This window comes from Anomaloglossus baeobatrachus, chromosome 1 (assembly GCF_048569485.1).
Source record: "Anomaloglossus baeobatrachus isolate aAnoBae1 chromosome 1, aAnoBae1.hap1, whole genome shotgun sequence".
Taxonomy (NCBI): Eukaryota; Metazoa; Chordata; class Amphibia; order Anura; family Aromobatidae; genus Anomaloglossus; species Anomaloglossus baeobatrachus.
Genome location: NC_134353.1, coordinates 242,331,797 through 242,346,477, shown reverse-complemented (window position 1 = coordinate 242,346,477; position 14,681 = coordinate 242,331,797). Strand labels below are relative to the sequence as shown.

General features: G+C 50.2%; 1 protein-coding gene across 2 annotated transcripts in view; it reads left to right on the top strand.

The window, feature by feature from the left end:
• The window catches only part of LARP1B (La ribonucleoprotein 1B), a 57,151-nt gene that overhangs the window by 12,134 nt on the left and 30,336 nt on the right, over window positions 1–14,681 (top strand). For both annotated transcript variants that reach the window (XM_075348718.1, XM_075348709.1), the window contains 4 exons: window positions 332–451; window positions 570–729; window positions 802–946; window positions 7,785–7,959. In XM_075348718.1, the coding sequence (XP_075204833.1) occupies window positions 332–451; window positions 570–729; window positions 802–946; window positions 7,785–7,959 (600 nt within the window). The remainder of the gene's footprint in view (window positions 1–331; window positions 452–569; window positions 730–801; window positions 947–7,784; window positions 7,960–14,681) is intronic.

The following is a 14,681-nucleotide window of genomic DNA, read 5'->3' as shown; positions in this document are numbered from 1 at the left end:
AAACTTGATTTAATTTAAAAAAATAAATTTTCATGTCTGCCAAACAAAATGGGGGGAGGGGACCTGAAGCTATAAAATTAGTGCAGATTTTGTATTTTGGTGCAGACAGCAGGCAATTTTCACATATGCAGAGTCCACTAGAGCTGGCGTGAAGCTTTGTCTGTGAATATTGGTAAATATACTGACTTATTATATTGTTTGTATTTGAGTAACAATATGACGGTGAGCACTTCTTTTCTGTATTACTGTATGGGGGAAAACTCCTCTAATGTGCACAGTACTGTTATACATAATCTTTTGTTGCACTCTATACATGTGCTGTTTTATACAGGTTTGCAGCGAGAGAGAAAAAGGGACCAGGATGATGTTCTGAGCACCAAAAGTGAATCCAGTGGTGCAAGAGGTGGCTTTAGAGGCCGATCGAGAGGCAGAGGAAGAGGACGGGGAAGGGGTAATGCTCAGTTCTTTTACCCTAGGTTTAGTACATCAATGGTTGCATACATTGCGCACACAACCATCTGGAGCAAAAACATTTTCTTCCCCGTTTTCTTTAAATTTTTCTTATCAAGGTCACACTGGCATGTCTAACGTCAGCACAGTTTCTGTGCCCTTCAAAGTCGCGCTTTCTGAAAATCGTACCAACATGGTGTACTATTATGATGATGGATTGGGGGTGAAAATGTATCGGGTGGATGAAAAGTTGCTGAAGGAGTATCTTAAACGTCAAATGTAAGTAACACTTTGGAGTAAGCCTTGGTTGGATAAGAATGGGAATATTGATTTATTCTCTATACTTTTCAGCGAATACTACTTCAGTTTGCAGAATCTGGAAAGGGATTTCTTTCTCAGGAGGAAGATGGATTCACAGGGATTTTTGCCGCTTTCTCTGATTGCAGGTTTCCATCGAGTGCAATGTTTGACTACAGATATCACTCTTATTTGTGAGGTATTGTCTTTGTCATTAGTAAACACTCATCCATTGGTACTATTCAGTGCATGGTACATGGCTGTAAAAATATTGTATGTATAATATTATATTTTTACTTGATTTTGATCGCTTTCCAACGAACCATGGTTTAATTTCTTTATCGTTCCTATGGGAGACCCAGACAATGGGTGTTTAGCTTCTGCATCCGGAGGACACACAAAGTACTACACTTAAAAGTGTAGCTCCTCCCTCTGAGCTTATACACCCCCTGGAGAACCAGATCTAGCCAGTTTATCGCTTTGTGTTCAGGAGGCATGCATTCTCATCTGATTTTTGATTTTTGGAAAGAGTTTGAAGAAAAGCGGGTCCAAGTCTGGACCCCCGGCATGTCCCTTCTCACCCCACTGTGTCGGCGGTGTTGTTAAGGTTGATTCCAAGGCTGGAGCCTTACATGCCGCGCTCCTTCACCATCCCTCCTGGGCTCTGGCTTGAAGTGGGAGCCAGCACGGTTCTCCATGCTTGGCAGGAGACCGGTCTCCATCCGCAGCCCTTCAGGATCCTGCTGGACCGAAGCACTCATCCCCAGGGACTTGGAACCCTGCGTCTCAGCAAGCTAAGTACCTGAGGCGTTTATATATTGGGGGTCCCTGTACTTTATTGTTGTGGGAGAGTGTGCTGATTGTGTTTTATGACATTTCCGGCGGGTTCTCTTGCTGTCGCCTGAGAACCGCGCCGATGGTGCCTGCGCGCCGGCCGCACCGCTCAAATTTAGGCCCCGGCTTCGCCGGAGGCCTAGTTTCGGTTTCTCTGCCCTCGCATGTCACTCATGCAGAGGGACAGGCTCGGCTCCGCCCGGCGGCCGTTCTGCACAAGGGAGGGTCACTCCTCATTGCAGTGTATGTCCCCTCCCCTGTAGGTCTTTATGGCCCTCCAGATCCCGCTCTCAAGCAAGTCCCGCCCCCTCTCTTCGCTCCGGCGGCCATTTTCTCAGCGTTCCCCCTGCGATCAGTCATTGCAGCGCTGGTCTGCAGCATCCCTGCTGAGGTACTGTGCTTGGGGGTCCAGGCTTCGGGATCTGGAGGGCACACAACACCGCTCCAGCGGTCTGGTAAGCCACAACCTCTGGTTGTGGACCTCTGTATATACTCTCTGGGGGTCATTCTCTGGCAGAGCCCCCACTCCAGCAGCATGTCTCACACGAGGAGCAAGGCACCAAAGCTGTATTCAGTATGCGCTGCATGTAAGCTCCTACTGCCTGAACCGAGCACCTATCCACATTGTGATGCCTGCTCTAACCTGACGGTGCCTCAGCATGGAGTCTCACTCCCAGTGGTCTCTCAGGCTGCTCCTGCTCCTGTGGCTGAACCCCCGGCTTGGGTAGAATCCTTTTTCAGGTCTATCTCCCAGTCTTTTGCCTCCAGGACTCCATGGGACTTCTGTCCAGGACTTTGCTGAATATGCATCAGCCCCCTTCACAGGGTGCCTCTGCTGCTAGGGGTCTCTCAGGACCGGAGCTCACAGAGGATTCATCATCTGGTCCCAGACCCCGTCCTTCTAAGAGACACAGGGTTCCCTCTCCTTCCTCGTCCCGCGGCTCTGATTCAGGAGCTGACTCGCAGGACGAGGAGGATGCCTTTACGGGGGGCTCGGAGGTTAACTCCATGTACCCCATTGATCTGTCCGAAAGTGACTCAGATGTTAGTGATTTGATTGAGATCCAGTACAGAATTAATGGAAGCAATCAGCCAGTATCAGAGGAACAACCCTCTCTGGCAGAAAGGCATCAGTTTACCTCACCTAAAAGGGCAAAGAGTGTGTTCTTTAACCACTCCAGTCTTCAGGCCGCTGTGACCAAGCCCATGGCTTGTCCTGACAAACTCTTCCCAAAGCGTGGTTCTGATGAGTTTTCCCTTCCCACCTGAGGTGGTCAAGGAGTGGGCTCATTCCCCAAAGGTAGACCCCCCCCGGTGTCTAGACTCTCAGCCCGGACCGTTGTATCGGTGGCTGATGGCACCTCTCTTAAGGATTCCACTGACCGCCAGATTGACCTTCTGGCCAAATCTGTATATGGAGCAGCAGGGGCCTTGTTCTCCCCGACTTTTGCAGCAGTGTGGGCTCTCAAAGCCATCTCTGCTTCTCTAGAGGGGATGCATTCCATCGCCAGGGAATCTATGCCCGAAATGTTTTCCTTAACTTCCCAAGCTTCAGCTTTTTCATCCTATGCCATGTCTGCCATGCTGGAGGCTTCTCACCACACTGCGGTGGCTTCGGCTAATTCCCTCGCTATCCGCAGGATCTTGTGGCTTCGAGAGTGGAAGGCAGATGCCTCTTCAAAGAAGTACCTTGCTGGACTCCCTTTTTGCTGGGTGCCGGCTGTTCGGTGAACAGCTGGATGAAATTATTAAGGAAGCTACTGGCGGGAAGAGTACTTCCATGCCACAAACCAAAACCAGGAAACCTGTCCAGGGCAGGAATCAGTCGAGGTTTCGTTCCTTTCGTTCCTCCAACTGGTCGTCCTCTAAGCCCTCGGCCTCGTCCACTAACTCAGCCAAGGACCAGAAATCCAACTGGCGCCCAAAAGCGCGTCCACAAAAGACCGCAGGAGGTGCTGCCGCCAAGGTAGCGTCCTCGTGACTATCTGCCCGCTCCAGCAACATCCTTAGTCGGTGGCAGGCTCTCCCACTTTGGCGACGCGTGGTTTCAACACGTCTCCGATCAGTGGGTGCGGGATATAATCTCCCACGGCTACAGGATAGAATTCTCTTCCAGCCCGCCAGACAGATTTTTTGTCAACTCCCCCCTTCTCCAAGGCCGCCGCCTTCTCTCAGGCCGTGGCATCCTTGCAGGCCAACGGAGTAATTGTACCAGTTCCCGCCCGGGAACGGTTCAGAGGTTTCTACTCAAATCTCTTCCTAGTCCCCAAAAAGGACGGTACTTTCCGGCCCATCCTGGATCTCAAGCTTCTCAACAAGCATGTTCAGGTGCGGCATTTTCGCATGGAGTCTCTGCGATCAGTCATTGCCTCAATGACCCAAGGAGATTTCCTGGCATCCATCGACATCAGAGATGCCTATCTGCATGTGCCAATTGCAGCTTCACACCAGCGTTGGCTACGTTTTGCAATCGGAGAGGAACATTTTCAATTCGTGGCTCTCCCCTTCGGGTTAGCCACGGCCCCTCGGGTATTCACCAAGGTCATGGCAGCAGTGATTGCGGTTCTGCACCTCCAGGGGTTGGCAGTGATTCCTTACCAGGACGACCTTCTTGTCAAGGCTTCATCCAGCGCAGACTGTCAGCGGAGTGTCTCGCTCACTCTTGCCACTCTAGCCCAATTCGGGTGGCTTGTCAATCTTCCCAAATCCACTCTGACTCCGACCCAGAGTCTCACGTACCTAGGGATGCAGTTCGAGACTCTGCCGGCACTTGTGAAGTTGCCCTTAGTCAAATAGCAGTCCCTCCAACTGGCGGTGCGCTCTCTGCTGAGGCCCCGCCGTTATTCCCTCAGGCGCCTGATGCAGGTGCTGGGTCAGATGGTGGCGTTAATGGAGGCTGTTCCCTTTGCCGAGTTCCATCTGCGTCCCCTGCAGCTGGACATTCTCTGCTGTTGGGACAAGCGGCCTTCCTCCTTGCACAGGTTAGTGGCTCTGTCGCCACAGACCAGGAGCTCTCTTCAGTGGTGGCTTCGGCCACTCTCTCTATCACAGGGGCGCTCCTTTCTGGCCCCGTCCTGGGTGATCCTCAGCACGGATACCAGTCTATCCGGCTGGGGAGCGGTATGTCTCCACCACCGAGCGCAGGGCGCTTGGACTCCGTCCGAGTCAGCCCTTTCAATCAATGTGCTGGAAACCAGAGCCGTTCTTCTAGCTCTCCTAGCTTTTCACCACCTGTTGGCGGGCAGGCACATCCGAGTCCAGTCAGACAACGCGACAGCGGTTGCCTACATCAATCACCAAGGCGGGACACGCAGCCGCCTGGTAATGTTGGAGGTACAACGCATCCTTCTATGGGCGGAGGACTCCAAGTCCACCATATCCGCAGTCCACATTCCAGGCGTGGAAAACTGGGAGGCAGATTATCTCAGCCGTCAAACCGTGGACAGTGGCGAGTGGTCCCTGCACCCGGCAGTTTTTCAGTCAATCTGCCGTAAATGGGGCACTCCGGACGTGGACCTAATGGCATCCCGTCACAACAACAAAGTTCCCGTTTACGTGGCTCGCTCCCACGATCCTCAGGCATTCGCCGCGGACGCTCTGGTTCAAGACTGGTCCCAGTTTCATCTGCCCTACGTGTTTCCCACTCTAGCTCTCTTGCCCAGAGTCCTGCGCAAGATCAGGATGGAGGGCCGTCGAATCATCCTCATTGCTCCGGACTGGCCCAGGCGAGCTTGGTACCCAGACCTGCTCAATCTGTCCGTAGAGGTGCCGTGGCATCTTCCGGACCGTCCAGACCTTCTCTCACAAGGTCCGTTTTTCCGCCAGAATTCTGCGGCTCTCAGATTGACGGCGTGGCTCTTGAGTCCTGGATCTTGACGGCTTCTGGTATCCCTCATGAAGTCATCTCCACTATGACTCGGGCCCGTAAGTCTTCCTCCGCCAAGATCTATCACAGGACTTGGAAAATGTTCCTGTCCTGGTGTCGCTCTTCCGGCCATTCTCCTTTGGCCTTTTTCCTTGCCGACCCTTCTGTCCTTTCTACAGTCCGGTCTGCAGCTGGGACTGTCCCTCAACTCTCTCAAGGGACAAGTCTCTGCTCTCAGTGCTGTTCCAGCGGCGTATCGCCCGGCTGGCTCAGGTCCTTACCTTCATGCAGGGCGCGTCTCACATCATTCCACCTTACCGGCGGCCTTTGGACCCCTGGGACCTCAATTTGGTTCTCACGGTTTTGCAGAAACCCCCCTTTGAGCCTCTTGAGGAGGTTGCTTTGTTTCGTCTTTCACAGAAAGTGGTCTTTCTAGTGGCCATAACTTCCCTCGTACCTTTTTTGTTTATTCATCAAGATAAGGTGGTTCTCCGTCCGACTCCGGACTTTCTTCCTAATGTGGTCTCTCCTTTCCACCTTAACCAGGACATTACCCTACCTTCCTTTTGTCCGGCTCCTGTTCATCGCTTTGAAAAAGCGTTGCATACTCTGGATCTGGTGCATGCTCTCCGGATCTATGTGTCTCGCACCGCTGCTCTTAGGCGGTGCACCTCTCTTTTTGTGCTAACCACAGGTCGGCGCAAGGGCCTCTCTGCTTCTAAGCCGACTTTAGCCCGTTGGATTAGGTCGACCATTTCGGATGCCTACCAGTGTTCTCAGGTGCCTCCCCCGCCGGGGATCAAGGCACACTCGACCAGAGCTGTCGGTGCCTCTTGGGCTTTCAGGCACCAGGCTACGGCTCAACAAGTCTGTCAGGCTGCCACTTGGACTAGCCTGCATACATTTTCAAAGCACTACCAAGTGCATGCTCATGCTTCGGCAGATGCGAGCTTGGGCAGACGCATCCTTCAGGCGGCTGTCGCCCATTTGTGAAGTTAGGCTCCGCCTACTTAGTTTTTCTGTTTCCCACCCATGGACTGCTTTGAGACGTCCCATTGTCTGGGTCTCCCATAGGAACGAAAAAGAAAAAGAGAATTTTGTTTACTTACCGTAAATTCTTTTTCTTATAGTTCCGTCTTGGGAGACCCAGCTCCCTCCCTGTTGCCTGTTGGCAATTTTCTTGTTCCGCGTGTTATCACCGGCTGTTGTCGTGGACAGAGTCTCCGGTTGTTCCGGTTCTTGCTCTGTTTTACTTGTGGGTGGCTATTCTCCTTCAGCTTTTGCACTAAACTGGCTAGATCTGGTTCTCCAGGGGGTGTATAAGCTCAGAGGGAGGAGCTACACTTTTGAGTGTAGTACTTTGTGTCCTCCGGAGGCAGAAGCGAAACACCCATTGTCTGGGTCTCCCAATTTTTTTTTTTTCTCCATTTAGTACAGTTTAGAGCAGCAGAATAGCATGTTTCCATGAAGTGAATTTCACACAATCCTATAAAAAAAGATGCCGGAGTGTATTCCACAAATATTGGCTCATTTTTATTCTTTTACCGCAGTTTAATTTACTAGACCATTTTATAGCTCCCGATGTTAAAGAATGGCAATATGAAAAAAGTCAAACATGCTATACTGTGGCTCCATAGGACTTGAACCCCCCCCCCCCCCACCCCTCAGTGGGGGGCTGGAAGCTAATCTGAATAGCCCCATTGAGTAACATTGGTGCTGTGTTGTGTGGTTTTTTTTTTTTTTTTTTTTTTTTTTTTTTGTTAATTTATTTAAATACCACCTTGCATGTTTTGATCAGCTTTTTATCAGTATTTGCTAATATGGTACTCCACTTCTTGCTTTGGAAATCGGAGAAAGATATATAATGGGCACATTCTAATATCTCCTTGGAAAAAAAGAGGGAACAGAGGGAGGGTCCCATGGTCTGCTTGCTTCACTGCAATGTGGCAAATATTACCCATGAATTAAGATTATCAGTGCAGGAGAATAAGGCAGATTTCTGATATTTTATTTTTCTTTCATATATACATACACTACTGATTTATAAAATTAAAGTTGTCACTCTTTAAGCAATAGCCCCAAAAAAACTGCTTTAAAAATTAAGTAAACCCCCCACTTTTTTTTTTTTTTTTTCTTCTTAGTGTGCACTGTGAGTATGCTCAATACTCAAATGGTCATCATTGAGACACTACCTAAAGCTTGGATTTTACATATGAAAACAATTGAGGAAACATGCCATGGCTTATTTCCTGGGAATGCAGACATACATCTGCAGACTACAATTTATTTAGTACTGGCAGATTTCTGAGGAGGCTTCCCTAATCTTAATTTGTTTCAGGCATTAAAGGACAGTACAGAAGTGGAGATGATAGACCAGAAAATAAGGGCAAAGGTGGATCCAGAAAAGTGGCCAATTCCTACGACTCACTCTCATGAACATAAGCAAACAGACTTTTCTAGACTCCTTGACTGTCCTGAATTTATACCTGGAAAGGTGCAGGCGCATCACTCTGGTATGCATTTTGGCATTTATATTTAGGTTATTGAAAGCCATAAAACATGAATTAAGATGTCTTCAACACTGCTCTTGGAGATGGGGGAGGTCTGTACGAAGAACAGTGATTTTCTTCAGCGCTCTATTGGGAGACCCAGACGATTGGGGTATAGCTACTGCCCTCTGGAGGCCACACAAAGCACTACATCAAAAGTGCAAGGCCCCTCCCCCTCTGGCTATACCCCCCCGTGGTATCACGGGTTCTCCAGTTTTAGCTTTGTGTGCGAAGGAGGTCAGACATTCCATGCATAGCTCCACAGATTTTAGTCAGCAGTAGCTGCTGACTATGTCGGATGGAAGAAAAGAGGACACATATAGTGTCCCCAGCATGCTCCCTTCTCACCCCTGGATGGTGCTTGCAAGGTTGAGGTACCTATTGCTGGTACAGGGGCTGGAGCCCCACATGCTGTTTTCCTTCCACATCCCCTTGTAGGGCTCTGTGGAAGTGGGATCCTGCCGGCCTCTCAGCTCTGATGCCGGGCTCCATCCACAGACCCATTGGAACCTGATGGATTCGGAGCAGGAGTACGATCAGGGACAGGGCCCTGCATCTTACAGGTACTCTGTGTCCCCGGCAGGCACAGACACACTCCGGGCTGGCTGGGTGTTATAGTGCGCCGGGGACCGCAACGTGGAGTTGGTGTCCCTACAGATTACTGGGGGACTGTTTGTGTTTGGGAACGCAGCGCCGACCCCCTCTGGACCGGGCGGCGCTGCTGTGACTTGTGGTGCGCCGGGGATCCGCCGTCCGCGCTTTTACGGCGGCGGCGGTTATAACTTTAGTCCCAGGCTTTTTGGGCCTAGGACGCCGGCAGCTCCGTTTCGTTCCCGCCCCCACCCTGTCATTCAGGGTAGGGGAGAGACGCTGTTCGCAAGCAGCGACGAGGGCTGGAGCCTGATTTACATGCTCCAGCCCTCTCACTTGGCACAGAGGGAAGCAGGCTTCCCGCTCCTGGCCAGGAACGCCCAGGGCCCGCCCCCCTTCCTCTCTCGAGACGCCGGCAGCCATTACATGCATGCCTGGCTGGAGGAAGGACGCAAGGCTCTGGGAGACCTGGACTAGGGGCTATCTGGCGACCACACACCCGCTTTTTAAGCGGGCGGTAAGCGATTTTCTGTGCTGGTCCCTCTAGTGCCTCACTGTGTATCAGTGTACTGGATACAGTTATATAGATATTGTATTTCTTGCACTGTGAGGTGCGCTTCTGGCTGCATATCCCAGATCGCTCTGTGGAAGCAGCAACATGTCATCCTCAAAACGCAAGGCGGCCAAGGCAAAAAGGGCTGTGTATACTGCGTGTGCTGCATGTGGGGCTAATCTACCAGCAGGCTCTGATGACCCCCATTGTGTGCAATGCTCCGACCCGGTGCTGCTTCGCCAGCCGGAGTCAGGAGAGGTAGCGACCCAGGCTGAGACGCTTGTAAGTTCTGCCCCGGTGACAGGGACGGACTTTGCAGTTTTTGCAGATAATATGTCTGTATCTATGGCAAAAATCCTTGAGACCTTGCAATCTATGCATGGGGCTCAGTCTCTGGGCACGGCGAGGCCTCTGTCCTCAGGTCCCCCTTACTTGGAATGTATCCAGCCCACAGGGGGGTCCCCGGCTTCACAGGCCGAGGATTATGACTCAGATGATGGCCCCAGCCACCCTAAGCGAGCTCGCTGGGAAAGACCCTCGACGTCTTCACACTGCTCAGGGTCTCAGCGCAATCAGTCTCCCTGTGATGTGTCTGATGAGAGTGATCAGGAATCCACTCCTGGAACCCCTCTCAACCTGGATACCCCGGATGGGGATGCCATGGTAGACGACCTTATCTCAGCCATCAATAGGCTGTTGGATATTTCTCCCCCAGCCCCTTCAGCAGAAGAGGCGGCTGCGGAGCAGGAAAAGTTTCGTTTCCTTTATCCCAAGCGTAAATTGAGTGCTTTGTTAGATCACTCTGACTTCAGAGAATCAATCCAGAAGCACGACGCTCACCCAGAAAGGCGTTTCTCTAAACGATCTAAAGATACGCGTTTCCCTTTCCCCCCTGAGGTGGTCAAGCGCTGGACACAGTGTCCAAAGGTAGACCCCCCGATTTCCAAACTTGCAGCTAGATCCATAGTTGCAGTGGAGGATGGCGCTTCACTTAAAGATGCCAATGACAGACAGATGGACCTTTGGTTAAAATCTGTCTATGAAGCTATAGGCGCGTCGTTTGCTCCGGCATTCGCAGCCGTATGGGCACTCCAGGCTATTTCAGCTGGCTTAGCAAAAGTGGATGCTATTATGCATCCAGCAGTGCCGCAAGTGGCGCACCTTACCACGCAGATGTCGGCGTTTGCGTCTTACGCTATCAATGCGGTCCTAGAATCTACCAGTCGCACCTCAATGGCGTCCGCCAATTCGGTAGTTTTGCGCAGAGCCTTGTGGTTAAAGGACTGGAAAGCAGATGCTGGTTCCAAAAAATGTTTAACCAGTTTGCCTTTGTCTAGAGAGAGACTGTTTGGCGAGCCATTGGCTGACATCATTAAGCAGTCCAAGGGTAAAGACTCCTCTTTACCACAACCCAGAACACCCAAACCTCAGCAGAAAAAGTGGCAGCAGAGGTTTCAGTCCTTTCGAGGTTCGGGCAAGACACCATTTACCTCGTCCAAAGGGACTCAGAGGACGCAAAGAAACTCAGATTCGTGGCGGACTCACACACGCCCCAAGAAAGCAAATGGAGGTACCGCTTCCAAAGCGGCTACCTCATGACTTCCAGCCCCCCCCCCTCCGCATCGCCGGTCGGGGGCAGGCTCTCCCGCTTTTCCGGCATTTGGATGTCACAGGTCAAAGACCGGTGGGTGACGGACATTTTGTCTCGCGGGTACAGAATCGAGTTCAATTCTCGTCCTCCAGCTCGGTTCTTCAGAACCTCCCCACGTCCAGACCGAGCAGATGCTCTGCTGCAGGCGGTGGATTCACTAAAAGCGGAAGGAGTGGTTATCCCAGTCCCTCCTCAGGAACAAGGGCAAGGGTTTTACTCCAATCTCTTTGTGGTTCCAAAAAAGGACGGCTCGTTCCGTCCTGTTCTGGACCTAAAACGGCTCAACAAACATGTGCACGCCAGGAGGTTCCGGATGGAAACCCTCCGCTCTGTCATTGCCTCAATGTCCAGAGGAGACTTCCTTGCCTCAATAGACATCAAAGATGCTTATCTCCACGTGCCAATTGCTACAGAACATCAACGTTTTCTACGTTTTGTGATAGGAGACGACCATTTTCAGTTCGTAGCTCTTCCATTTGGTCTGGCGACAGCCCCACGGGTCTTCACCAAGGTCATGGCGGCGGTGGTAGCAGTCTTGCACTCTCAGGGACACTCGGTGATTCCTTACCTAGACGACTTATTGGTCAAAGCTCCCTCTCGGGAGGCATGCCAACTCAGCCTGAATGCTACGCTGGAGACTCTACAGTCTTTCGGATGGATCATCAACTTTCCAAAGTCGATCCTATCACCGACTCAGTCACTAACGTATCTTGGCATGGAGTTTCAACAAGGTCCCGGCATTCATGGCGAGGTCGCGCGATCAAAGAGCTCTGGCGGCAGACACCTTGGTTCAAGATTGGTCGCAGTTTCAGCTCCCATACGTGTTTCCGCCTCTGGCGCTCTTGCCCAGAGTGCTACGCAAGATCAGATCCGAGTGCAGCCGCGTCATACTCGTCGCTCCAGACTGGCCGAGGAGGTCGTGGTATCCGGATCTGTGGCATCTCACGATCGGTCGACCGTGGTCACTGCCAGACCGACCAGACTTACTGTCCCAAGGGCCGTTTTTCCATCAGAATTCTGCGGCCCTGAACCTGACTGTGTGGCCATTGAGTCCTGGATCCTAGCATCTGCTGGATTATCTCAGGGAGTCATTGCCACAATGAGACAAGCTAGAAAGTCGAATTCGGCTAAGATCTACCACAGAACGTGGAAGATTTTCTTGTCCTGGTGCTCTGCTCAGGGAGTGTCTCCCTGGCCATTTGCATTGCCCAAGTTTCTTTCCTTCCTGCAATCGGGGTTAGAAAAGGGCTTGTCGCTCAGCTCCCTTAAAGGGCAAGTTTCGGCACTATCCGTGTTTTTTCAGAAGCGTCTAGCACGTCTTCCTAAGGTGCGCACGTTCCTGCAGCGGGTCTGTCATATTGTGCCCCCGTACAAGCGACCGTTAGATCCATGGGATCTGAACAGGGTACTAGTTGCTCTCCAGAAGCCGCCCTTCGAGCCTCTGAAGGAAGTTGCCTTTTCTCGGCTGTCGCAGAAAGTGGCGTTTCTTGTTGCAATCACATCGCTGCGGCGAGTGTCTGAGCTGGCAGCTCTGTCATCTAAGGCTCCCTTCCTGGTGTTCCACCAGGACAAGGTTGTGCTGCGCCCCATTCCGGAGTTTCTCCCTAAGGTCGTATCCTCTTTTCATCTTAATCAGGATATTTCCTTGCCTTCTTTTTGCCCTCATCCGGTTCACCGGTATGAAAAGGCCTTACGTTTGCTAGATCTGGTGAGAGCACTCAGAATCTACATTTCCCGCACGGCGCCCATACGCCGTGCCGATGCACTTTTCGTCCTTGTCGCTGGTCCGCGCAAGGGGTTGCAGGCTTCTAAAGCCACCCTGGCTCGATGGATCAAAGAACCAATTCTAGAGGCCTACCGTTCTGCGGGGCTTCCGGTTCCTTCAGGGCTAAAAGCCCACTCCACCAGAGCCGTGGGTGCGTCCTGGGCATTACGTCACCAGGCTTCGGCTCAACAGGTGTGCCAGGCAGCTACCTGGTCCAGTCTGCACACTTTCACCAAGCATTATCAGGTGCATACCTATGCTTCGGCGGATGCCAGCTTAGGTAGAAGAGTCCTGCAGGCGGCAGTGACACCCCCATAGGGGAGGGCTGTTTTGCAGCTCTAACATGAGGTATTTATTTACCCACCCAGGGACAGCTTTTGGACGTCCCAATCGTCTGGGTCTCCCAATAGAGCGCTGAAGAAGAAGGGAATTTTGTTACTTACCGTAAATTCCTTTTCTTCTAGCTCTTATTGGGAGACCCAGCACCCGCCCTGTTGTCCTTCGGGATGTTTTTTTGTTGTTTGCGGGTACACATGTTGTTCATGTTGAACGGTTTTTCAGTTCTCCGATGTTATTCGGAGTTAATTTGTTTAAACCAGTTATTGGCTTCCTCCTTCTTGCTTTGGCACTAAAACTGGAGAACCCGTGATACCACGGGGGGGTATAGCCAGAGGGGGAGGGGCCTTGCACTTTTGATGTAGTGCTTTGTGTGGCCTCCAGAGGGCAGTAGCTATACCCCAATCGTCTGGGTCTCCCAATAAGAGCTAGAAGAAAAGGAATTTACGGTAAGTAACAAAATTCCCTTCTTTCTTATACTGCGCTCCCAATTTACTAAATAATACACTGAACAGTACAATACACTGCATGCTTCAGTAGGTAATCAAAAAAGTTTGTCTATAAACATAATGGTCAGTTAACTGTGTATATGCATAAGAAAAAAAACCTTTTAAAAGTAGATAATTTTATTTATTAATGTTAAAAGTGAAGAGAAGTGTGCCCACCTCAGAGGCAGCTGCCTACCCTTGTCCTGCCTCTGGTGGTAACAATGTACAACAATGAAATAAGCAGGAATACTCCCCTAATTTACTGCTGCACTGACCTTGGGCTCAACAGAGTTGAATTGTGTTGTATAGAGTTGTACAATGGGAAGAAAAATAAAGCGTTGTCAACCAGGTGCTGCAAGGAGGAAGCAAGCTGGGTCTGAAGAGGTGGAAATGCTCTAATGAACTATGTCTTTGGGATGGTCGTTCCCTTTCATTAGGTACATACAGACAGTTTTCACTTTTCTTTTTATAAAAGTGGTGCTGAAAAATGTATAGATTAAAAGTCTGTATATGTGTGTGTATATATATATATATATATATATATATATATATATATATATATATATATATATATATATATATATATATATATATATATATATATATATATATATATATATATATATATATATATATATATATATATATATATATATATATATATATATATATATATATATATATATATATATATATATATATATATATATATATATATATACACAATTTGTTGTATCTCACTGGAAAATTGTAATCTCCAGTATATTGGCCGTACGATTAAAACCACCCATAATAGAATGAATAAACATAGGCATATTAGGCGTGCAGTGCTTGAACATAGCTAATCTATGCTCTTTATTAATCATCCAAAAAATTAATTTTCTACGTCTAACCATAATGGAACATATACCTGATTAAATTTCCTGTCCATTTCACAGGTTAACCCCTTCACGACCATGGACGGAAAGATCCGTCCTTGTGCCCTGGGCCTTAACAACAAAGGACGGATCTTTCCGTCATGGCGTAATCGCGGCACCGGAGCCTCCGGTGACTGCAAAAAGTTAGGATAAACCGCAGATTCGGGGAGGAGGGGACCTGTACCTGACCTCAGGAGGGGTGGTGCCTCCTCCCCGGACCTACGGAGGCTGTGATTGGCTGACTAACGCCACTCAGTCAATCACAGCCATTGTAATGTTCCAGCCACTTAAAGTGACTGAAACATTGAAATCCAGCCCTGGCCAGTGCAGCTATAGCACTGGCCATTGGCTGGAGCTGGGTGACCTCACTGGATCACCCTCCCCC